At 39.6% G+C, this 24,990-nt stretch overlaps 1 protein-coding gene across 2 annotated transcripts in view; it reads right to left on the minus strand.

Moving 5' to 3' along the window:
• nrp2b (neuropilin 2b) overlaps window positions 1-21,570 on the minus strand; it is a 73,426-nt gene extending 51,856 nt beyond the window's left edge. For both annotated transcript variants that reach the window (XM_081368962.1, XM_081368963.1), the window contains exons 1-3: window positions 20,811-21,570; window positions 12,641-12,815; window positions 49-230 (exon numbers count right to left, since the gene is read on the minus strand). In XM_081368962.1, the coding sequence (XP_081225088.1) occupies window positions 49-230; window positions 12,641-12,815; window positions 20,811-20,880 (427 nt within the window). In that variant the 5' untranslated portion in view covers window positions 20,881-21,570. The remainder of the gene's footprint in view (window positions 1-48; window positions 231-12,640; window positions 12,816-20,810) is intronic.
• Between the last annotated feature and the right edge of the window lie 3,420 nt (window positions 21,571-24,990).

A 24,990-nucleotide genomic window follows, 5' to 3' on the forward strand; every position in this document is an offset into this window, starting at 1 on the left:
CCACATTGTTTATGATGAACTACATCCTGCTGGGTAGCACACGCTTACCTGTCTTATAGATTTCATAGCGCAGCGAAAACCCTGCCCCCTGGTGGGCGTAGTCTGAGACGAATTTGATGTGCAGAACGGGGCCTGAGGAGATGATCGCAGGGGGTGCGATGTTGCTGCAGTGTCTCCCCAACAGATCCGCGCTGTCTGAGTTACCATCGCGGATCTCAATGAAGTCATACCTATGGAGAAAACCAAACACAAAGACGTATTTTAAGAGGTCGGATGCACGGTTAACCATCAAAACGAAAGTTTATCCAAGTTGTGTCATTCTCTGAATGGGAATAGATACTAGTTTGACAGTTGTGCGCTAAACACTAGCTGATACGATAATTATATCCATGTTATGGCTGATTACTGATAAATGGCCGATATTAAAAATGGATACTATTTTGTCCAAATAAATAAAAAATAAAAAGTGAACGTATGCATCACACCTGATAAATGCAAGATTTGCAAAAGATCGCATTTATCAGTTTTTGTGAAATGGACGTGTTTTTAAATATTAGCTTTAAGTGACAGCAATCTAAATAGAAAAATAGATGCAATGGGCATAAAATATCGATACTGATACCGATAAATAAAACATTACTAATATTGGTAGCAATATTTAATGCATTCCAAATTTGAGAGCAGTCCATAATAACAGTCCCTTAAAGAAAGGTATTCCGAGATCTTCGCATTACTGTAAACACAACAGATGGAGAAGACACACAACACAATGCGTGTTAAAGGTTACCCCCCCCCCCCCTCACCTCACCTCACCTCACTCCCCCCTCCCCCCACACTGTTAACTCTGGAAACACCAACACAGCCTTGGAAGAGAAAATCACAACGGTATTGTAGTTAAAAGGTGTTTGATCTCAATTAACTATATGAAACTATGTAAATTATTCACACATTATACTTTCTACCTGGTTAATAAATAAATTCTTTCTCTGAAAAGCTTTTCAGCAAAAGGGAAGGTGTATTATCTGCTCTCTTTTGAAAAGGTGAATCAAAGAGTTTCTTTTTAAAATAATATAACAGACAGAAGGGATTCTGGGTCCAGCTGGCAGGCAGCGAGAGTAAAATGCGTTGCTACAGTACTTAGCACAGCGCTGTAGTGTTAATAGGCTGAGGTTTATGTAGCTGTACTAGCAGAAGAGCGTGACTCCACACAGCATGCTGCGCCTCATTTAACCACCAATTCAGCAAGCCTGTGGACCCTCCGAACATCTGTACCCTTCAGCGCTGGAGAGTCATTGTCTAAAACACTGATCCAACTCAAGAGACAAGTGCACAGACAGAGAAATCAATGAGCCCTCGAGTTGGAGAAACTATGCTTTCTCGCCTCTGATATATTTATTCAGTGTGCTGTATTCCTAGAGGACAAATGCATTGCTCAGTCATAGTTTGGAAGGCTTAATGGAGTTCTCAGTTATGATTCATTGATGTACCAACTCAAGTCTCACAGGTTTCAGCTAAAATTCCTTAAATGACATAAAAATAGACACAAACAGGTTATTGACTACAGTAATATTGTCAAAAAAAAAAAAAAAAAATGTAGACACCCCTGTTTGCTTGTTGTAAAAATACAGTAAAACACTAATATATTACAACCAATTGAAAGAACCATTTTTCTTTAAGAACGTAATTAATCCTGTGATGGTAAAGCTGAATTTTCAGCATCATGATCCTTCAGAAATCATTCTGAAACGCTGATTTGCTGCTCAAGAAACATTTCTTATTATCAATGTTAAAAACTGCTGTGCTGCTTAACATTTTTGTGGAAAGAGTGATTTTTTTCCACAGGATTTATTTATTTATTTAAATAAAAGAACGTTCAAAAGACCATAATTTTTTTTTTTTAAATAATTTGCTGTCACTTTTGATCAATTTAATGCATCCTTGCTGAACAAGAAGTAAAATATCTTACTGACCTAGCCTGGGTTTCCCCATGCTGCCTAGCTCGCAGCGCGATTTTATTCACGCTGCTAGGCAGCCTGGACACCATGGACCAGATTTTCCCCTGAAAAAGGGAACCAATCACAGAACGGGGAGGGAGTAGCAAGACGATGACGACACCGAAGCAGTTTGTTTATATCAGACGCAAAGTTACCTTCTCCCCTCATGTTTATCTTGCACAAACAGCAATATTCGCTGAACGCCATCGTGTACAAATAAATCTCTGACCCAACGTCTTCTTCCTCGTCGAATTTCTGTCACTCTACATACGTCATCTGGTAATATAATTGAAACGATTGGCTATGAGCTACGTACAGGCGCATTTGATAGACATTCATAGCGCCCAATAAACGGCTCTGGGCATTCGTAAACCATGCCTCAAATACGAGAAAATGAACACGTGGTTCCCAGACCAAGTCTCGAATGAGACTTGGTCTGACGTTAGCCAGGCTATTACTGACCCCAAACTTTCAAATTGTAATGTAGCTTTAATTACTATACTGTAATTCGAAATTAAACTGGCCACAATTTACAGGAAGCTAAACTGGAATTGGATTTGGAATTAAACAAAAGTGGAACTGGCTGAATTTAAGGTTGCACTGCATTCTAGAAAATTAAGTGTTCTTCCATCCTGGTCCATTATTTACATTAAAGTCCACATGAAATCAAAATTGACCATATTTACTTTGTTTGCCTAAATTGATCGTTTTGTGGTGAACAATTCATCCATGCAAGTCAATCCACACAAATTTTTTTTTTTGATTTGTAATCTTTAATCAAAATCTGAAAATGCCCCTCCCCTCTGCTTTGGAGGACCTTCCCTGATGACGTATGTTTGACGGCTTGGTTTGGGAAACGCTTAACCACTCCCCTCAAACCGTTAGTCTGTTATGAGCAGAGATGGAGAGGAGGAGCGCTAGAGTAAAACCCTGCCCTCTGTTCAATATTCCGTTTCACTGGGAAATACTTCACAACACTGGAGAAAAGTCGTTTGCAACTTCCGGTTCACGCGGACTTTAAAAGCCTGTAAAACATTCAAACTTAAACTTCTTTAAACTTTCCAACTTTCGGTTTTCAAAGTTTGTCTCGAGTGTACTTACATCTTAATTCCTTCAACCCTGCCTGTTTGTCTTCTATTTGACAGGTTTTGGGGTTCACAGAATCCGTAAGAATAAAAGAGGCTATCTCAGGAGCTGAAGGCACCAAACACTCTCCAATCAAACATTTGCACAGCCCTCCTCTGTGCCTCTGATAACATGTCCCACCTCAACTCGCACTTCTGTCTCTTTCCTCAAAATGACAGGACACTCTGTGATAAAGGATGAAAACATGACAGCGAGAGAGAGATGAAAGTACAGAGTAACCATCTGACAGATGCCAGCAGCTGTCTTTAACCTGCCTTAAACACACACCAGCACCGTCAAAAAAAAATCTTGGCACATAGAACACAACCACACAAACACTATTCTGTTCTTTTTTAGTGAACTTTCAGGTGCTTTTCATTTCAAATTAGTACAGAGTTAAAAGTTACTCTCACTTTTTCTGATTCATCACAGTCACCAATTAACTAAGACACAAACCCTCTTACAAAAACAACATTCACCTAACACTGAGGACACATGCTGTGTGGGACCATTACAGTCACATGGGCGGCAAACAACAGCACAAACACTGGCTTGTATTTGCAGTGGATGCGACGGTAATACGATTTTCATGGATCTTATTCCTGAATGTTGTTACTATGGTGAATCTGTTTGGGGTGAGAATGCTGCCATTGTTGATCGACCCTGAAAAATGTGTCCATACTACGTAAACTCCACATTTTTGTGTGTCAAAGACTGATTCTGTTTTCTCTGTTGGCCACTTTTCCACTTGTTTTTCTTTTGATCTGCCTTGTTTTCGCTCTTACTTTGCACCAGCAAACTAGGGTAAACACAGGCTTTGGCACCCTGAGTTTGTGTATGTGTGTGTGTGTGCTCTCTAAATAATGTGTTTGACTTGACCACAGCAGAGTAAGTATCTGCAGATGTACCCCTCCTCCACAATCAGAGACGCATGCTAATTGCCTTTTTCACATGTTGTATCTATGAGCCAGTACTTTCTCACACCAGCACAATCTTTTTTCTTTTTTTTTAAAGCACAATTAAAACAATGTAATGTTGACCAATGTGCTGTACAATCACACAGTAAAATTACACAAATAAAATGTACTGTCAGACAAACAATGACTAACAACATCTGTTAAGAGCCTCTTGCCAATTAGCCTACTGAACCAAACGCTAATTCAAGTAGTGTAACTTCAGGTTTCATTAAAAATAACCTAAAGAAGGAGTCAGTCTAAGATGTAGAGGTAGATTATTCCAGCGCATTGGAGCTACAAATGCCCGGTCACCACTTAATTTCAACCTGGTCCTTGAAATTACTTATCAAGCATCAGACGTCCCCTGCAGATCCAGGCACAGTTTTGCTGACACAATGTAAAATGAGACTATTTTGTGGTTGACAGCAACATACTGTAAATGAGAGGCATAAATCGAGTTTTTAGAAAAAGTGAAGGTAATTTTTGCACCTTTTTCTTTTTTGAGTGGATCAAATGGGTCGGACGGTGGCTCAACTGACAGCAGAAGATAGGATGAATGTTTAAAAGTTCTTTTGTCATTATTTTTTCAATTCAGTTTGGAGGCATTAATGGAAATCACCCATACCCCACCTTTATGATGCAAAATTTGCACCCTGGATTTGTTTTTCATGCGCCGTTTTAAATTAATATATGTATATATATCCCTAGCTAAATATAAATAATAAAATGGAACAAACTTTTACAAAAGACAAGAAAATGTTTTGTTGCTGATTTCAAAAGATGTGCGTCCAATCAAACTCTATGGTATTTTGCTTGTATAAGTTCATTTGTGACTTGGTAGAAGCTAGTATAATTAAACAAATGCCAACATGGGCAAGTTGTGTGATGTATCATCATCCTTTAAAACCATAAAAAAAACAACGAAAGGTTGAAATAAGATCCAAACTACATTAAATATGAGTAACGTTTGGTACCGTGTTGATAGCAAAATCTGGGACTTGATGGACAAAATCAGTTGGAAAACCATAAATGTTCTGCTTGAGCAAGTTTTAAATAATTGTCTTGTTAGATTAAACAGTGCTTTAGCTGGATTTTATCAGGATTTTCATCCAATAGCTTTTCATCAAAAACCACATTCTGGACATACAGTATTACACTTACACAGATATTGGACAGCTACAGGCCAGCAACCTTTTCTAAACCCACGACTATAGAATAAAATATAACTAAAAGATTTTACATTTGTACCAACAAAAATGAAAATATCTCAGACTTGTTACTTAGATGAATCGATTCACTCCAAGTGAAAGGAAGTCTCTCCCGTTTGATTGAAAGTGAATAATCACAGGCTTTGTCTAAAAACCTCAATCTCACCCAGTGGAAGAATTAAAATGCTGAAAGTGCCTCTAAAATATTAACTGCTTGTCCGAGAGCATTCCCAGACCGTGCTCATCTACCACTTGTTTGGTCATAAAACCAGGAAAGGTATGAAGGAAGAAACAGAAGTGCCTGCGATCTGAAATGTCAGAGAGAAATCTGGGACGATGGCTACTGAATCTTCCGCTATACTCACAGGTCTAATGGAATATTGTACAATGCAAGCATAAACACACCAATCTAAACCTCTCATATCTAAGACCTTCTGGCCTGTAAGCTTAGCAAAGCCTGTAATGGTCATAACAGATATGCCTGTACTCTGAGAATGATGTGATATGTGTGGGAGACCTGTGTGACCCCCTTGAGTCCTGTCCGGCTTCACACCATCCATCGATTCTTCATTACAAGCGGAAAACGCGCATTGATCAGAAGGACCCCTGGGGAGCCGCACGGCGCGATGATATCATCCGCTACTGTTGGCCTCACTCGAGAGGAAATCTAGCTGTGAGGTTAGATGCGTCCATTTGTCAAATCTATCATGGAAAAAGACCCACGTGGAGAGACAGAGGGGGAAGCTGCTGTGTAAAATTGTTCCTTTCATAGACGTTAACGTCAGTCACGAGCAATTAAGAGGCTAGTGCGTTCACACAGGGCTAGCATACTGTAGTGTCACTACTGTCCCCCGTGAGGTTACTACAGGAACAAAGGCAGCTGTCTCCGTTCCCCAGCTGGAGACGGTGGGGTGTCCCGGGGTCTGTGATCACTGCTCTGCATGTGCCTGGAGTTGAGAGGTCTAAAAATGCTCTCGAGCGATCGTCAGTTCGGATCTCCTTCATCACAGAAGACAATACAGAGACGCCACCAAACGCGAGGCCTTGGCTCACCTCGCTGTAGTAAGAGTGTGAAGCTAATATATATATATATATATATATATATATATACAGTCTTGAAGCCTCAGGGATGTTATCACTCGACTGAATTTATAAAATACCTGGGATGAAGGAGAATGGAATATCCATTCCTTATGTATTAATATGGTAATTATAGATACTATCAAAAACTGGAATACTGTGCCAGAGAGAGAAAAATAGAGTGTAAAGAGTGGGGAGGAAAAACAGATAAAGATGAAAGAGAGATAGAGAAAGCAAGTGGTAAAAGATAGAGAGAACCATGACTTCAACCTGCTCAGCCCCGTTTCTATACCCATGTCATTCAGTAGAGCAGCTTTGCTGATCGCATTACAGATATATCATGATAAAGCAACCCATGCTTATTATATTTATTCCACAATAATCTATTTATAATTTTTTAGGAGCGGGACACATCTGATGCTGTGCCAAGGAGGCGTGGAACAATCTGATGAATTAGGATGAAGCTGGTACGACAAGTGAGACGGTGTCTTTCGTGTAAGCTCTGAGTGGTACCTGTAAACCTGGATAAATTTACTCTTTTGCATTGTGTCTGGTGCTTGTCATCCACCTGATGTTTCAGAGAGCTCTGGATTTCATCACATTCTCTGGCAACAGGAGAATAACACAATACTACTTTTAAAGATGAGCTACAGACATAAAGTATGTTTCAAAAGTAAAAAGGATGATTAGTGCACTCAAGATGCTGACTATGTAGGCAGCTCACTAGTAAAGTTCATGAGTGGGAAAAAGACAATGATGTTGCCCTATAAAATATCTTCTTTTAGCCAAATTGCTAGGTATCATTGCATGTATTCTTAACAGAAAAGACAATCCAATAATGCTCCGCAACAATTATAAATAATTTATATATAGAAATATACTTAAAATTCATTAAATAGTCAATGAAACGAATAATAATCAATACAATTAATATAAATATTTATATATAAATATACATACATGTATATGCATTTAATGCTATAAAAATAAAATAAAATAAATAATGAATAATAATAATAAATAATAATCAAATAATCAATTAATTATTAATACAAATAATAATTCATAATAAAAATAGGTTATACTTTATTTTAAGTACTGAGTAATATTAAACAACAACATACTTATAAGGGTTAAAATAGGGTTTGGTTTAGGGTTAGTTGCATGTAATTATGCATAATTCACTGTTATTATGACACTAAAATAAAGTGTTGCCTACAAATGTTTCTTAAAAGCACTGATAAAAAAAATGTATGTATGTAAAATGTGTGCGCTCTGTATTACAATGCTAGCTTAGCAACATGCTAACTTGAGTTGAGTGTCCCATGCTGCTTTAAACACTGGCTGCCTGCAAAGTAGTATCCTTTCCTTTAGTAACAAGCACTGTAACAACTTTTCCCACCTCCAGTCTCTACAGAGAACTGGAAATGCTGTGGAGGAAGTGTTTGCAGTGACAGCGTGGCTGGACTATCAACACTGTTTACCTCATCTACTGTATGTGTAATGAGAGAGAGAGTTGATGCTAACGTGGAATAAAGCAATGCTGAGAATTGGCCATGCCTTGGGAGATGAGTCATTTTAATCAGACACAATGTATGATGGGAAAGAAAGAGGGAATAAGAGAAGGGGAAATGGAATGAGAGAGACTAACATCAGTGATCATCACTATGTTTCATATGTACCAGGATTTTAACTAGCTAATCAGTCCTCAGTCAACTAGCTTTACTAGAAAAGCAATACTTGTGAACCAACTTCAAGCCAACAATATACCAGCCTGGACCAGTATGGAAATTCATGTAAGTATAATCTGCTCTTTTCAGATGGGTGGAGGAGGAGGAGGAATTACAAACCAAGGAGGAAAGAATGGATGAAAAAGGAGCTTATGACAGAGTTAAAGGAGAAATGAATGGAAAGATGAAAGGGTGTGGTGGCAGACGAGCAGACTAAACTTCACGAGGTCAAAGTAGAAATCATGTAGTGCAGTCAGTTTTCAGCAAGTGTGCATATAAACATCTGTCAGTTAGGACTGAGGCATGCCTGGATATGATCCCTGAGCTGCATAATCATATCTGACAGGGAAAACGCTTCAGGTTAAATAAATTAAGTATGGCGCTTAGCTGCTGATGGAGCCAGTTTGTGTCCAGTGGAAAGATACTGAGCTGTTACTACCTCGGGATCAACATAGATCAAATAAATAGTCTGCCCACAGTGTCTATACCACAATATGTGTGAAGGGTGAGAGCTTACGATGCATACAGCACTATCACGTCACACATATCCAAAACAAGTGCTGTTATAGAATGGTATTCTCATCAGAAAAGACTGAAAAATGTGCTCATGTGGTAATATCTAAATTAATTGATTTCATTCAAGTCAAAAATCTAATTTAACATAACTGAATGATCCTTTATACATTCGTTTACAAGAACAAAACTATATTCACGGGTTAGCTCATGCTGTATGAAGGCAGGGTTGAATGGTTGTATAGTCTAGTCTAGAGGAACTGTCTCACTCCACCCTGCCCTCCGTCTGTAAGTCTCGACGACGCAACTGAACGATCTGTACGCTTCACAAAGAGTTTGTTGTAACACCTCTCCAGTATGACGTCACGTGGCAGTATTCTCTTGCAATGCGAATGGAAGAATCAGAGGCGGCTGTGTTTTAAGCATGTTAATGGATAGATCATTTTACGACTTGTTTATTAAAAAAGTGCTTGTGTTTAAAAAGCATTAACAATTGTGATTGTGTCGAACCCCAATAGAACTCGATACTCCCAACTTTGTCCTTAATTCATCTCCCTGGCCAAGGGACAAAAACAATAATCACTAGAAAAACAGCAGGGAACAAGTCAGGGAGTTTAAAGTAACAAAAGAACTAGGGAGATGATTTTAGCCAAGAAAAGTCTGGCTTTGTGTTAAACAGAAGATGCTGATATATAATTTGTGCATTACGAGGCCTACAGATCAGGCATAACAGTAGCTTCCCCCATCTTTGTTTACAGCACAGAAATCACAGGCTGTAAATAACCATACTTAACCTTTATGTGGTACAAAAGGTTACAAGGCTTCAGAGAGAGAAAGGCAGAGAATAGGGGTCAGGATGGTGATTAGCTTAAATATTATATATATATATATATATATATACAGTGGCGCCTACAGCTGTACCACTGTGCACTATGAGAGTGCCGACTGACCTGAGAACATTTGCGTGCAAATATTTCAGCAGTTGTATCCCGTATTTCTGTCGATTCCAATCATTTGTTATTTAATCATTCTTTTGAGTCGATTTCTTACTTTTCAATGAATTGGCCAAGCATGTTCGCAAAATGTTATGAATGGATTCTCATTCATTCGGACCGCTCTCTCACTTAATCATCTGAAGCGATTTCTCGTCAAGAAACAGACAGTATAGAGAGAATAGCGTTGGATGAATTGGATATTCACCAAAAACAATAATAAAAAAAAAAAAAGGCTATTTTTGAGAGTTAACTTTTTAGAAAGTTTAGCTAGGCTACTGCTGTGCCATGTGAATAAGCGGTCATTCACACCGAAAGTGTTTTTGTGTCCGTCTGTGATGCTCAGTTGTTGTTATATGTAAATATAGGCCTTTGTGCTCTTTGTGGTCAGGTGTACCACTGCTCTCACTGATCGTATGGTCCGAAGAGTCTCAAGTCTCATAGAAGTGCGTAATAGTTACACGAATTCGCTCTGAGCTTAATTTTTAACATGATCATCATATGATGCACAAATGATTTTTTTTTTTTTTTTTTTTTTACTTTTTAGTGTCGTTTCTGGCAAAAAAAAAAAAAAAAAAAATACTTTTTGTGTATGAAATCTTGCAGGCACCTATATTTATATTAGGAGTGTAACGGTATATGTTTTTGTCCCGAACCGTAAGGTACGGGCATCACGGTTCGGTGCATGCAGTCGCACGAAAAATACATTCAGTCACAGGCGATCCAAACTCCAATCCAGAAGGGGGCGCACGCGGCAATGCAAGAGGAAGAAGAAGAGCCGATGATCGATATGTTTACATCTCTCAACCAGTGTTTCAACAGCAAAAAATATAAATAAAACAGCTTGAGAATAATATCTCACTTAGCATTACATTTATCTCAGGCATTTAGTGTCGACAGCAGGTTAGTTCGTTAGAGAAATGAACTCTAGAGAGAAGCATTTCATATATTCACCATATTAGCCTATTCATTATATTTACTTAACCTGTTAGTAATGTCTTGATTAGGCTATTTAATGTATGTTTAAATACATTTGTCATGAAAACAAGTTATGACAGTCTCTGTGTAAATGATTATATTTCTAAAATGAGTTTGACTAGAAAATTACATTTAGAATTATAAAACATTTAGAATGTGCAATTTACAGTACGTTTTATTTATTTATTTGTGTGTTGATTATTATATCTAAAAATAAATAACAACTCAATTTAATAATTTGGGCTCTGTTGTTAATTGTAACCTTTAATATTATAATAATGGGTAATTACTCCCTATATAGTTTACAGCATTAGCTAAGATAGATTTTTTTATCCTTCAGAAAATTTTAATTATAATAGAATACACATATACACTTTTTTGTTAAAAAACACACTTTGATTAAAAAAGAAAAGAAAAAAGAAGCAATTTTGTGTTTAGTTTACTCCCCCCTGCTGTACCTAACCCACACTGAGTTTGTTATATATATATATATATATATATATATATATATATATATATATATATATACACAACCATATACTGTATGTATATAGCCATACTGTATGTCCCTACAGCAACATGCTACAAATCATCCAAAATAGCTATAGTGACGCCCTGTTAACCACCCACAACACTTTAGCATCTACCGTAGTTTTGCGAAGACAAACAGCACGCACATTTTCTTCAAAAGATGTAAAAATCTACTCTGAACATTTATAGCGGAGCAGCAGATGGATGTGAAGATGGAAGGTTAAAAAAAGAGACATCTGTTTTAAGTCTTAGATCTGGTTGTGCTAACCTGAGAACTACTGGGAAACTGTCCACTTTCCTCTTTTCCAAATGTAGCAATGTGTCTGATTCAATATGGAGTTCTGTTTACTAATGGACGCGCAAAGAAATCCCCTGTGGGAGGAAAGCACGGAAAAGGATGTGTGATGTAATGGAACGTGTTGCATCTTCTGTCAATCAAGCAGGGGTGAAGGGAAAAAGAGAGACGAAAATAACAACAGTAGGCTACTATCCCGTTCTCAAACCACTAAGGGGTAAGCAAAGTGCTGGAATGAAACACATATCAGACTTTCCTGTCTCTGTCTTTTGATCTCTCTCTCTCTCTCTCTCTCTCTCTCTCTCTCTCTCTCTCTCTCTCTCTCTCTCTCTCTCTCTCTCTCTGTTGCTGTGCTCACTGGAAGTGCTCAGTGAAGACACTTTCAACAAAAGCTTCTAAAAAATTAATGCTCCAATTTCAACAAAGGAATGTCAAAAGCCATCCCATAAATCTCTCTTTAAAAACACTTCTATGTATAATTAATACGCCCAAAATGATAATAAATGCCAAAAGGACAAAGGGCAATATTCAGTGAGAAGAGTGAGAGAGCTGAAAGTGGCAGGTTGTGACAGGCTTTGTGGCTCTGCCGAGAAGGGTTTGTAAAACATGACTCATGAATGTCAGAGTCTTCAGTAGCAGCTGTTAATTCCCCCCGAAATTCGTCCCACTTTACGAAACACGCTTTAAAACAAATCCGCCCAAACTGTGAAAATACACTAAAACTCCATGTACCGTTATAATCCTGACCACGTTCTGTGCATTTCTGCTGCTGTCCAATAGAGGGAGGAGTCGACACAGCTGCCGGTGAAACACACGCTGAGAGCTCAAGCCTGCACGTTTTCATGATTCCCAGAAATGTGTGTCAAAGCTTTGTTGATTGGATATTTAATTAAAGTGAAGCGAGTGTGTGTAATGTCGACTAGAGCCAGACTCAGCAGGGCATCACGGGAAGGCCCAAAAATCGCTAGGCAAGAAACATCAGCAGTCTTTTCCAAATCAACTCATTTTAAAGAAACCACAACAGTTATGACTCATATTAAGCAGCAGAATGAATTTTAAAAAATCATTCATTTTATAAAAGAAAGAGAACAAGATTGCCACGTCGCCTCTTTTGTGTGTACGAAACGCACCCTTATCAGCTTTGTTATACTGCACTGCACTGACTCTTTGTTTCTGGCAATGATGAATATTTCTTAATCTCATTCAAAATTCAGCTGTGTATAGGCCATGAAGCTCACCTGCAGTCCAGTTTCTCAAGCTCAAAGTGTGGGTTGAAGTTTAGCACGATGCGCTGGGACGGTTCGGGTGCCGTGATCACCCATCGGCAGTTCTGGTGGGGCGGATACTCCAGAGGGTAACCGGGTGTTGTGATGTAGCCTGCGTCACTGGCGTCCAAATGCCCACCGCATGGCTCTGTGGAGATGAGAGTTGAAAAATGTGATTAAGCCTCACTCAAATGGTTCAAATGCAGTGTGAAAATGTGTTTTAAGTGTATTTATATTCACTAAATCATATTAAAACATATTTTTGACTTAAAACAAGATCATTTGGATGCTACTCAATAGTCATTTCTCAAATTATTGAAGTGATTAAGTACACGGGGTCAACATGACACTAATGATTCTAATTGACACAAAGGAAATGGCTGACCTCTGCTAGTCAATAAACGAAGCAGTCATGACTTACTAACTAAAAGCCTTTGTTCTGTGTTCTGATGTATAATACGAATCAACACAAACTGGGAAATCAAAGAATCTGTTGTGTCTGTCCCAGTTGTCAACTGTATCACTGACAAGCAATCTGCAAACATTAGGACAAACTTCAGTAGTATCTTCAGAATTATAACCAGTCTATCACACAGGATAAACTATTCAGTGACAGGATGTGTGTCTGCATAAGGTCAAAGGTCAACCCAGTGCTGTGAGGAGTGTAGTGATCAGCCACAAAGACGTCTTTCTGTGTGGAAAGCGCATAGATAGTGCACTCATTTGCTCTCTCCCCTGCCTGTGTTTACCATTCCCTTCCTGAACAAGCCCTCGGCTCCCACAGCTCAAATAATTGATATGGCTCTCATTCATTATTACTCTGATCGTAGTATTGAGGCACAGCTGTTTAACCTCTGCTAGAGTGGTACGATTGTCAGCATGCACCGAACACACATGTTCGAGGAGAGGCGGTGTATGAATGTTTTAAGGTGCGGAGGCACTGAATGATTCAAGATGGCTTCAAGAACTTGAAAAATGTTTCAAATGCTTTTGTCCATACAATGCAAGCCAGTGGGGTCCAGTGATGTTTTGGACCCCATTGACTTTCATTATATGGACAAAAGCATTTTAGCAATTATTTTCGGGTGAGCTGTTCCTTTAAAAATGTTAAACCAAGAGTACTACAATCATATTGGTAGTTTAAAGCACAGTCACCCAAAACTCAGCAAATAACAGCCATTCTATTCAGAGGGAATCTGTGGAATTCTGTGGTGCGATTCGTGTGGTCCTGCTCAGCGGTTGCAGCGCACCCGCAGTAACCCAGCAAGGAGGAACATACGGCACGCACTCTGCTGCCGTTACTTGAAATTCACAACAAATACACCGCAACCGGCATGCACGGAGCTGATGTTCTAGCGTCACACATAGTGGCCCAGTGGGGACGCTGGGAAGGAGTTCAGAGGAAGTGAGAGCTCTGATTGACAGTTTGAGGTCTGTGGCTGGTTTCCACAGCACTTTCTGCGAACAATTACAACTCATCTGTATTGCACACTTGATCTCTCACACTCAGTCACCGACTTTCTCACCGTCGGAAAACAAGATGGATGTGGTAGGATGCGACCTCTTCATACCTTCCAGATTTACACTGCATTCAAAGCACACTGCAACTAAACCTGACTAAATGCATCCTAATTCTTAAACTCAGCAGACCACTCACCTCTGCTCTAACATGGTGCCTCGTCGAATATTGAATAGGGCGATGACATCAGGTGATCGCAACACAACAGAATTTCAAGTGGTGACATTTTGGAAAGCTATGATGACAACTGAGGTGTGTAAATGTCTATACTGGCAACAGAAAACAAGACTTCAGGAAACAACAATAAATCAAGTTATGTACCACCAAACATAAAAAAAAATGTTCCTGCATATACCGTTATATATAAGAGATTGGTCACAATGGTCTAATTGGTCTAGTTGTCTAACAACAGAACACTTTTTCTAGGCTACTTTTTAAAAATAGTAAAATATTTAAATGTATCAATAACATGATTACATAAAAAATATAAATATATATATATATATATATATATATACAGTATATATGTGTGTGTCTGTGTATATAAGTATAGTATAAGTATAAAAATTCTTTTAGATTTTTAACTGTAACTACCATGCTGTGCTTTAGCTGTTAAACAGTTTACATCTCTGGAAGTCTTAAAATACATCCCTTCAAAAGCATCACCGCTACATGCACACACATGCAGATGGTTGTCTTCGTCGATGTGTCGGATCTCATGCTGTTTCTGAGTGTCCCATCATACACATTTTTAAGTCAGCATGCCAAGTTAAAAATAGAACAAAACCCTGTGTTCTGTTGAGCCCAGTCCAGCTGTTTCCAACACGACAATGTGTCTTTATGTAAATGCATCCCATCCGAATCTGAAACAAACCAACTAGTCGTTCAGGCAACCCACTGACTAGTTGAATTTGGAAATATGTAGTTTTGCACCAAACACACTTCCTGTGGGCTGCAGTAGAACAATTCCAGCATCATCACTTTCTCATATGTTCCGGGTCGATTCGTTTGTGTATGCGTGTTCTTGCAGAAAGAAGAGGAGGGTTGACAGGCTGATAGGCCTCATTAGGAGGTGTTCTTCCTCCCTAAGCACTGGACCTCAACAGAACCGGTCTGACAGTGCAGAGATTCATTTCCACTCCGAGCAGGGAAAGCGACAGATACTGCAGTAGTGTTGTATTGCTATGTGTGGTGGCCTCATGAATTATAGTGTCTGTACTGCTAAAGGAGTCTATCCATCTACAGTCTCTGCCACATGCTATCCCAGCAGTACGCAGCCCTGGCTACTGGGCCGAAGTCAACACCCAGTGTGTGTGACTTTGGTTGTGTTTGCCATTCTTGTGGATGATTTACATTTGCCGTGCACCAAATACAGATGAAGGTGGTGTCTTGGGGAACGGAAACATTTTTACGCTGAAAACATAGAAGGTTGTTGGTTTTTCACATAGCCTACCTTTTTAAAAGTGCACTGCTCATCAAAAAGCTTTACACATAAAGAAATGAACAGCACTTATGTTAAAAATTATGTCTGCTCGCATGAGATTAATAATAAAAGCTAATAAAAGCTTTTTAATTTTACATGGAACAGGTCGCCTTGTGGGGCAGACATGTAGAGATCACATGACCACCATGCAACCCTTGGTTATGAGACATTTTAAATTAATTTTTAAATACATAATTAACTATAACTACTAGGAGTGTTGCGTTTTACCGGTATTAACGATAATCGTGATATTTAAAAATGAAATATTGTTATTGTGTTCACGAGGGGTGTTGCAATATAATGGCGATAACCATAAACCATAAAATGAAAAGCACAGTGTTAAACTCTCACATGTTATTTGTTAAATTCATAGGGCATGTACCGTTAATCCTCGCACAGAAAATCCACAAGCGAGAAGTAATAAAATATGTATATATATATATTTTTTTTACGATTTCTGTAGATATTACGATCATTATCGTTAATTATTTTGGCCACGATAATCATGTAGGTAAAAACCTGATATTGCGACAGACCTTATAATTACGAACTGTGTATTTCTAAAATGGCATCGTCAACTAAAAAATTCCTAGATCCATGCCACCAGGTGTCAGTATAGGTCCAAGACAACTGCATTACCAGCTAGCGCAACAAACAAAAAATTAAGGCTGATTTATACTTCTGCGTCGGACCTACGCCGAAGCCTCTACGCTGTAGGCAACGCGTTGGTTTTCATTTATACTTCTGCGCCGTTGTCCGCGTTGACGCGCGCAGAGGGAGCATGTGAAACCTGAGGGAGTGGTCCTAGCAGACCAATCACAGCGCTTGCGTCCGCGTAGAGTTGACGCGTTGTTACATTTTTGAAGAGGTGCACGTCAGGGTACGCCGAAGGGTACGCGCGCTACACACAGCCTACGACGTAGCTACGGCGTAAGTTCGACGCAGAAGTATAAATTAGGCTTTACTGTGCGCACAGTAATTTGAACTATAATAGTTGGATAAATAAATGAAAAACTGTCCAATGTTGGGCTCACCCCACACTACAGTAGTCCGCCCCACACTACAGTAGTACGTCCCACTGTTCAATAGAAGCTAAATCTACTAACAGAGCTAATTCGATTGACAAAATGAAATCTTGGCTGAACCAATCAATAGCTTTGATTGTTGTGCAAATCAATAGTATCTTCCATCCTCACTTAGCATAAGACTCAGCACCAAAATGCTCACTATTCGGCACAACCCCAGTCAGCTTGGAGTTCTGCTGAGTACACACAACAACAGCCACAGATCTCATCCTGTCAGGGCTTCCGGTGTCGGCACTTTGTCAGTTCGCACAACCCCGCTCCTCTCCTCTCTTCAGATATGAGACGTCTCACCCCGCCTCACTTCCTGCAGGATTGAAGAGGCTGCCGGTGGGTAGGCCTGCCGCCGGCCCCCTCGCTTTAGGGCCATAAGTAACTGTAAACGGTGCTGAGCAGGTGGGTGGGGGAATGAGAATGGAGCTGCATTATTTATGGGTTTCTTGCTTGTTTTGAATTTCATCCCGATAGCACTGTTTCAGCATTTTTCCAGCGCCTGCCACACGAGAGTGAGTGAACGAGTGCCGCCGCATTTGCTGGAGCGAATACAAATATCTGACCTTCTTTTAGCTGATTTACAGGCCCATTTTCTGCTGAGGGAGTGCTAATATTACCCATTACACGAGAAGAAAACAGGGCAGTGAGCAGACATGACAACAAACTGCTGTGATTTACATAATGGCCATTGTTGGTGGAGATCCTGTGCGTTTACCAATTCAAACTGATTATAAATTGTAAAAACTTATGTGCTGCCCATCACTCAAACTGAAGCATGTGTTACTGCTTGGATGCTGTGGTTCACTGGGTTGCTGATCAAGAAACATCACCAGTATGTTTCACCAGAGGTGGCATACTCTGCAAAGGGCATCTGAAGAGATTAGACATGGAATGCATCGACCATGCACCTTGGTCTCGTCTGTTCCATTGGTATCAAACTCAGTGTTAGAGAACAGAGGACTGTGGTACACTGAGTACCCTAAACACACACAAAGAGGTTGCCAGAAGTCCACATCTGCCTTTCATCAGCGTCAACAGTCTACAGGGCTCAGAGGAGGTGCTGCTGGACGAAACCTAACGCTACACACACACAAAGTGAAGCTCTAACAGACTTAAAGCAGGTGACTCACATTAAGAGCTGGATGAACCACTCGAAAGTGAACCTCAGAACCAATCGCCTATAAAACCAAAGATGTGCGCATGGAAAATGAAATAAGCTCGGGGCCACTGAACAGCAAAAAAAAAAAAAAATGAACATGACAAATGGGCTTAGCAGGGATCCGTTGAAACTTTAAAGAGATCCCATTCACTTTGTACGCCACGGAAAACAACCAGCGCCAGGAGAGAATTGCTCTCATATTCCCTCCGAAAATTCAGAATGACACGCAGCGGTCTCTATCGGGATACTGATGTGTGCTAAACCGCGATTTCAAAGCAGCTACCCGTTGAGTTTGCCCCAGTAGCTGTAGTTTCTCTGGAGTGTATTGAGCTTCTGCAGGTGGTCAGGTGTGTCTGCACAGCTGCATAAGCATGTAATCAATCGCAGCGTTGCCTCCAGGCGCAGGTGGCCAAGGCTTTGCCAACAACATGCTCTTTGCGCTCGTACCAGTAGGAAAATATGGAATAGCATCCGGACATGCTGTGTTTCAGGCTCAGACATGTAGATTCACACGCATCCGCATGCTACCACCACACACGGCTCATCTGCTCTGCAGCCATGGGAGAGGAGCTGGAAAATATGAGCGGCTGACTGGCCGGAAGTCAATATGGTTTCTCATTTTCACTGAGTGAACGCCTGCTGATGAATAGCTGATATTTAATCGCAGTGATGAGACACTTAGAGCTCCGTCGTTCTGTCTTATTACATTCTGTCTGCACTAGAACAAGAGGCTTCAGCCCCCCCACCGTCCAGCGTGTGCTGAGTCCAGCTCACTTCAGCAGGTCTTCCTGTCCCAGCAGTAGATGGTTAAGCCATTCTACCTCTCTCAAAACCATTCATCCATCTGATTCAGACCGTCTGAAGCTTAACAGGACTAATTAGGGCACTGTTGTTGTGTTGGAGAGATAGCTGGGCTTTTAGAAGAACCCCTGTGGAGAGCTCTCTCTTGGATCAGGTGCAGATCCTAACGCAGATCTGTTGGGTCTGGCAGCACTGTCATCGACATTTGGTTGGAAAATAAAGCTATCACTTGTCCCAAAAAAACTTTACTGGAGGAAAAATGTTTTAAAAGAGTAGAAAGGAAGCAACAAATTACCAAACAAAAACTTCAAAGGAACAGCTTGCCTAAAAATTACACTTCCGTCTTAATTTATTCACCCCCATGGCTTTCTAACATAGAACAAAAAAGGACATGTTTGGCAGTCTCCATTCACTTTCATTATATCAAGTCAAGATGCAATAGAAGTGAATGGTGACTGAGACTGTCAGTCACAAATGTTCTAACATCTCCTTTTGTGTTCCAAGGAGGACAGTTTGAAACAACATGAGGGTGAGTAAATGATGACACAATATTTATTTTGGGTGAAATAATCCTCTTATAAGTAGGTTATCTCGTGTGTTCCGACAGGAAATTTACTCACAATTTAGTCATGTTAAGATCTAATTAAAAAAGTAACAATTTTGTGAGGATGCTGGCAACTGCATATTGTTATATTTATAGTAAATGAGTATATGGAAACATACAGCATTTGCCATAGAGATTGGAAAAAAGAGTTGTAACAAAAATCATGAGAAATATATACATATTTGAGACACAGAATGGTCGCGTAATACGTATGCTAATATTGAAAGCAAAAGGTTACAACAGTAAAAATCCCCTTTAAACCGTTTGGCCTTAGTTTTCACCCAAGACAGAAACAACAGACCACGTTGACTTCGTAAAAGCGAAGTTATTTACACACGTTTATTCAAATAATTCCCAAATTTCGAGGTTGGCAGCCTATTCCAGATTTTCCCTGAATTGCGAAAATAATGTTACCGTTACAGGATTTCAGCTGTTTTTTTGAAAGATTTATCAATGTATCGGTGATTGAAGTGAGTTTTATCAGTCAGACATGTTAATTAAACTCTCTGTAAAGATAGTTGGCATGCAAAACCTGTCTTTCAAATCGAGGAACACCAGCGAGAAGTGTAAAAAAAAAATCAGATAAAGACTGTTAAAATATGAAAACCGCAAATTTAATCGAGAATACACATGTGCAAACATATATATTGCATACTATAATATATATTTTCATTATATTCTGTATTTGCGCTGATATTTTTCATGATAGTCGCTGGAGGTGCCTCATAGTGCCCGCGGTAGCACAAATACAGTCGTCAAGACTAAGTAACCATGACACAGGAACACCATGACTAGAAAAACACCGTAAATGATGGGTTACGACTTTCTAAGGTAAAATAAAAAATAAAAAATACATATAGGCTATTGCATGTTTAAGGGTTTGTCTGATAGGTTGTTTGATTTAGGATCCCGTTTGTGGTGTGAAGAGAATGTGCTGCGTAATTTACTCCGGAGTTTATCTGTGCGTTTTTGAGGGGGACAAAATACCCTGAATCCTTGAAAACCCCAAATAGATTGTGTTACACAGCTAATTAGAAAACACAAAAAAGTGGTGGGAAAATGTGCGGTAGAGTCCAGTATGAAGCGCGGCGTTTGACGGAGCTCATGCCGAGCGCGCGTCGCCACTAGCGGGCAAGAGACTTCCAGCACACGCGGTGAGCTTTCACCCATTATCACACTAAAACCTGCTGAAACTAGCATACGAGAAGCTCGTCGTTTTGATCATGTCATTTTAGTTTTCTTATTTGATGCTGTATTTCTTTTTTTTAGTTAATAATAAGTGTTAAATATGGCATAATTGCCGTTTTTGCCTGTCAGTTGTAAGGTACTATAACAGACCTATACAATTCAATATGACCGAAATGTCTTAAAAACTTAAATATATCAATAATATGGTCCCCGTGCCTTGTGCAATTTCTCGTAATAGCTCAAACATTAAATGGAAACATGCACTGATTCAGATAAAAACAAATAAACAAATGACAAGACAACAAAAACTTACCATCCTCTCCATAAACTAATGCCGCACACAAAACAAGTAAAGATCCACAGAGCTTTGTGAATAAATCCATCTTTTCTGGGTGAACGTTCACCCAGTGCGTGTAGAGGAAAAGCTCAAGTTCTTGTGATGTTCTTTGAAAATGTTCTTGTCCACTGATGATGTATCCACTTGTGTCTTGTCTCTGATAACAATTTCTGCCGCCTGCTTTCTCGATATGTTTCAAAATGCTGGATGCGTAAATTCAACCCAGACTTGGCCGTTTAACATTTCCAGTTATATCCTAAACAAAAGCAGCAACAACGAAAAGCGTCTGACTTTAAAACTAAACAACTTTCTCTTTAAAACCCAGAGTTCAGACCAAAAACATATTTTGGCTTGATGTCCTCTAGCTACAGCAGTGCGTGAGTGAGTGAGTGAGTGAGGTGAGCGGCGCTTTCTCTCGCCTTCAAATCCAACTGACATGAAGCTTTTTCCCGGTCTCGTCCCCACAGAATCCACCACCAAAAGCTCTATCTCACATGGGAAACACTGACCACGGCGGAAAACTGTCAGGAAAGTGCAGCTCTGATGAGGTCCTCCGTGCAGCGGGTCCGTAACTGAAGTCTTGTGAAAGAGATACTCCACGCGCTGTCTCTTTGGCACTGCGCGTCTCTGCGTTTGAGCGCTGAGTCTTGCGCGGCAGCAGCATGTGGATGTAATAGCATTAAGGACGGGCGCAGCTATCGCATTACAGTCAGCACCTCGGCCCGCCTCTCCAGTCTCTGATTAAAGACCAGCCACTAGTCCCACAGTTACGCTATAAAAAGGCGAGCGAGGGAAACACAAGCGCCCACAGCCACACGGGCTCGTCAAACGCTCGTGGCTGTGCGAAACCACAGGCTGGTTTGGAGAGGTTCTTCAAGGTGGTAGACGATGTATATATGCTGCTTACAATTGGTCAATGACAAATAATGATGTACAAAATAATAAAATCCTTTAAAATTCTGGGTTAAAACACACGTTCTTAGCAATACAATCTTTGTATTAGTGTTATTTTTATATATTTTTGAAAAATGTTAATAATGTTAATAATATATATTATTATTATATATTTTTTTTTTTTCAAAAAGATAAATAAAAAAATATTTTTAAAAAAGTATATATATATATATATATACAGTATATATATATAATTTCCAACAAAAATAATTTAATCTCTTAAAAAGTTGTAATCATTCTGTTTTATTTTGCTCTGCACGGTTACACCACCTAGACATTTTTAATTATCCCACAAAGTCCCACAAGAATGTAAAAATGATATAACCAACATAGAACATAAAAGAAGTCTAGAAAAAATCTGAAAAAAAAAAAAAAACGTTGTCACATCAGACCCAAATATAGCAATTACGCAAGGGAACGACAAAAGGAAACTGTTGTAATCATGATCATTATGTATAAGCTGCCATTATGTTCGACTGCTTGGCGCATGATTGATGTTAGAAACGTAACAGTTTTGATGCCCTCCAGTTGACTTTAAGCAGAAAAGTGAAAATGCTGAGTTGAGCCATGCATTAGGTAAGGCAATGTGCATGGTAATGTGTGGCTGAGATTGAATTCATGCAAATGCTTTTGACAGCAAGCCAAGGAAAGATCAACAAGGGTATAGGGGTCAAACCCTGAGCAAAAATACAAGAAACTGAACAATCCAATGGTAAACGTTCCATGACGACAGATGTTTGACAGCAACTAAAAACATCTGTTTTTCTTTCCTTGTGACTGATGCACTGTTGAAGACAATCACACACACAAACACACAGTTAAAATAAGAACAGAAAGCAGAAGTTTGTGGTAGGATGTGTGGGACACTGAAGGAGAAGAGAAAGCAGATCTTGGGAAGAGCAATGTCCCTCTGGCTCTGCCCATCCAGAGTCCTTTAATTTGGCCCTCTGCACTCAAAAACACACATGAAGACAGAAATGAGACACTACAGTACAGCGGGAGGTTGGGGTTTAGAAAGAACGGCTAGAATCAACCTCACCAACCACACTGTGCAAATCAAAGCTAGGAACCCAAACTCTTGTGCACAGATCTCTTCATATCCACCCAACACTGGGCCAATGAGGGCCCCAATTCGCCACTAACCATAGTGGCTTTAATGACACAGCATTACCCAGCAGATCCTGAAATAAACTTCTCCATCTTCAACTATCCTGCACACGCTCTGCACACGCTGTGACAGCAGGCAGCTGGGGAAGCACGGGGAAGTTTTTCTTCGATTTGATGCCTTGTCAGTTTCAGGTCATGTCTTATTGAAGTCAAATGGTTAGTCATGTGCTGTGCCATGTATTAATTCTGAGAATCACAGAGAAAACAGGAAGTGAGGAAACCATGATTGTTTTCGCAACAATGGACCTCTTTTCATTATCACAAACCACTCAGTGCGATGATTCCTAGATCAGGTCGCAGTGCTCTTATCTCTCTGAGAGTACTGACTCCATCTATCAGCTCTTGAGACCACTGCACTATTTGACCTCGAGGCTTGGGCCTGTCAACAGTAATGCTTGATAAAGGTTGTTCTTTTTACACAGTCTTCAGAACAGTCTTGTGGTGTCACCTATCACGGATGAGGTCAGAGTTTGGGTATAGTGAGGGCTGGTCTTGGATCAGGGCGAAATAACAGCTTCCCTTTGAAGTGTTGACAGGCCTGGCCTGTGCTGTCCACACACACCTCGACCCACAGCAGACCTGTGATCATCCATCTTATTGGCTAATGCCAGGCTGAGCATGAGGAGATCAGTGGAGAACAGTGGAGCCTCTGTGCGTGGTGGTGGGGTTATCCACACTCTCAGCCTCACGGGGGAAGTGTTGAGTGTGTGTGTGTGTGTGTGAGTTCATGATTGCCATACAGGGCGGAAAGTCCCCGCTGCGGTCCCAGCAGTGGCTCTACTTCATCTTCTTACGCCATTTGAGCTTAAGTCCTGCTCGAGCCAAAAAAGCAGCCACTGCTGACACATCTGCTTGTTTACAGGTACCACTGTTGCCTATAGACGTCTGGAAGGAAGAAAGTACAAGAAGAAAGTCACTGAAGACATATACGGACATAACATTACATTGTTCACAAACAAAGAATAAAGGAATAAACAAAAAAGGGTAAAGTAAAAATCTGTGAAGTGCTGTAACCATCAAGTAAAAAGCACTTTTCTTGCACCTACTTAAGTCATGATATACTTACAAGAAAATCTGAAGTTTAATGAATATCAAGAAGTTTTAAGGTTACTCCACTTGACTTGAACAAAACACGCATTTTCAGGATTTCTTAATCAACGTGTGATATTTAAAAAAGATAAAAATAAGGAGAGAATGGAATTAAATTAAGGAAATGCTCTAAAACAAACAAAAAATTGTCAGGTGGGGTAAGAAAAAAGCACAAAATACTTTTCATGTACATTGAATCATGCAAGTTTACACAACTTATATCATGATATAAGAATACAAGAATATCAAGTCATGAATAAAGAAGTTTTAGTCTTCTTGATTTGAACAAAACATGCATTTTTGTAAAAACATCACACATTTCAATCAAAATATGTAACATGTATATATTTAAAATAAATGAAGAGAGAAGAGAATTAGGTTAAGGAAATGCTCTACAATGCAAAACTGTCAAGTAGTGCAACCAGTAATTAAAGAGTTCTAAAATACTTTATTTGTTTCCACCTTGATTGCATGTGAGTTTATACAACATTAGATTATCAACTCATGAATATCAATACATTTTCTTAAGGTGACTCCATTTGACCTGCACCAAACAAAATTGATAATCACAAATTTCATCGCAATACATGCTATTTTTTTAGAAGAGAATTAAGTGCCATAGTATGCTTTTAGATACTTTCAAAAAGTGCTCTTCAGCCATGTTTGACAAATTTGGATGAACTGAGTGATCTAGCTGTAGTATATTTCACAATCATATTGCTAAGGCATGTAGGGGTAGCACTTAGGAGACATTTAAAAACGAATACAACAATCCCAAAATCAGTCTATAAGATAGCCAGTAAAGGGGTTTAAGTGCTGGAGTTACGCGATTCCTCAGTTTGGTATTAGTCAGCATTCCTACAGCTTAATTCTCAACTCTTTGTAAGTTTGAAGGAGCTCTTTGGTAAGCCAGCCAAAACACTCCTGCAGCAGTCAAATGCACGAA

This window comes from Scardinius erythrophthalmus (genome assembly GCF_964197995.2).
Source record: "Scardinius erythrophthalmus genome assembly, chromosome: 6".
In the NCBI taxonomy this organism is placed as follows: Eukaryota; Metazoa; Chordata; class Actinopteri; order Cypriniformes; family Leuciscidae; genus Scardinius; species Scardinius erythrophthalmus.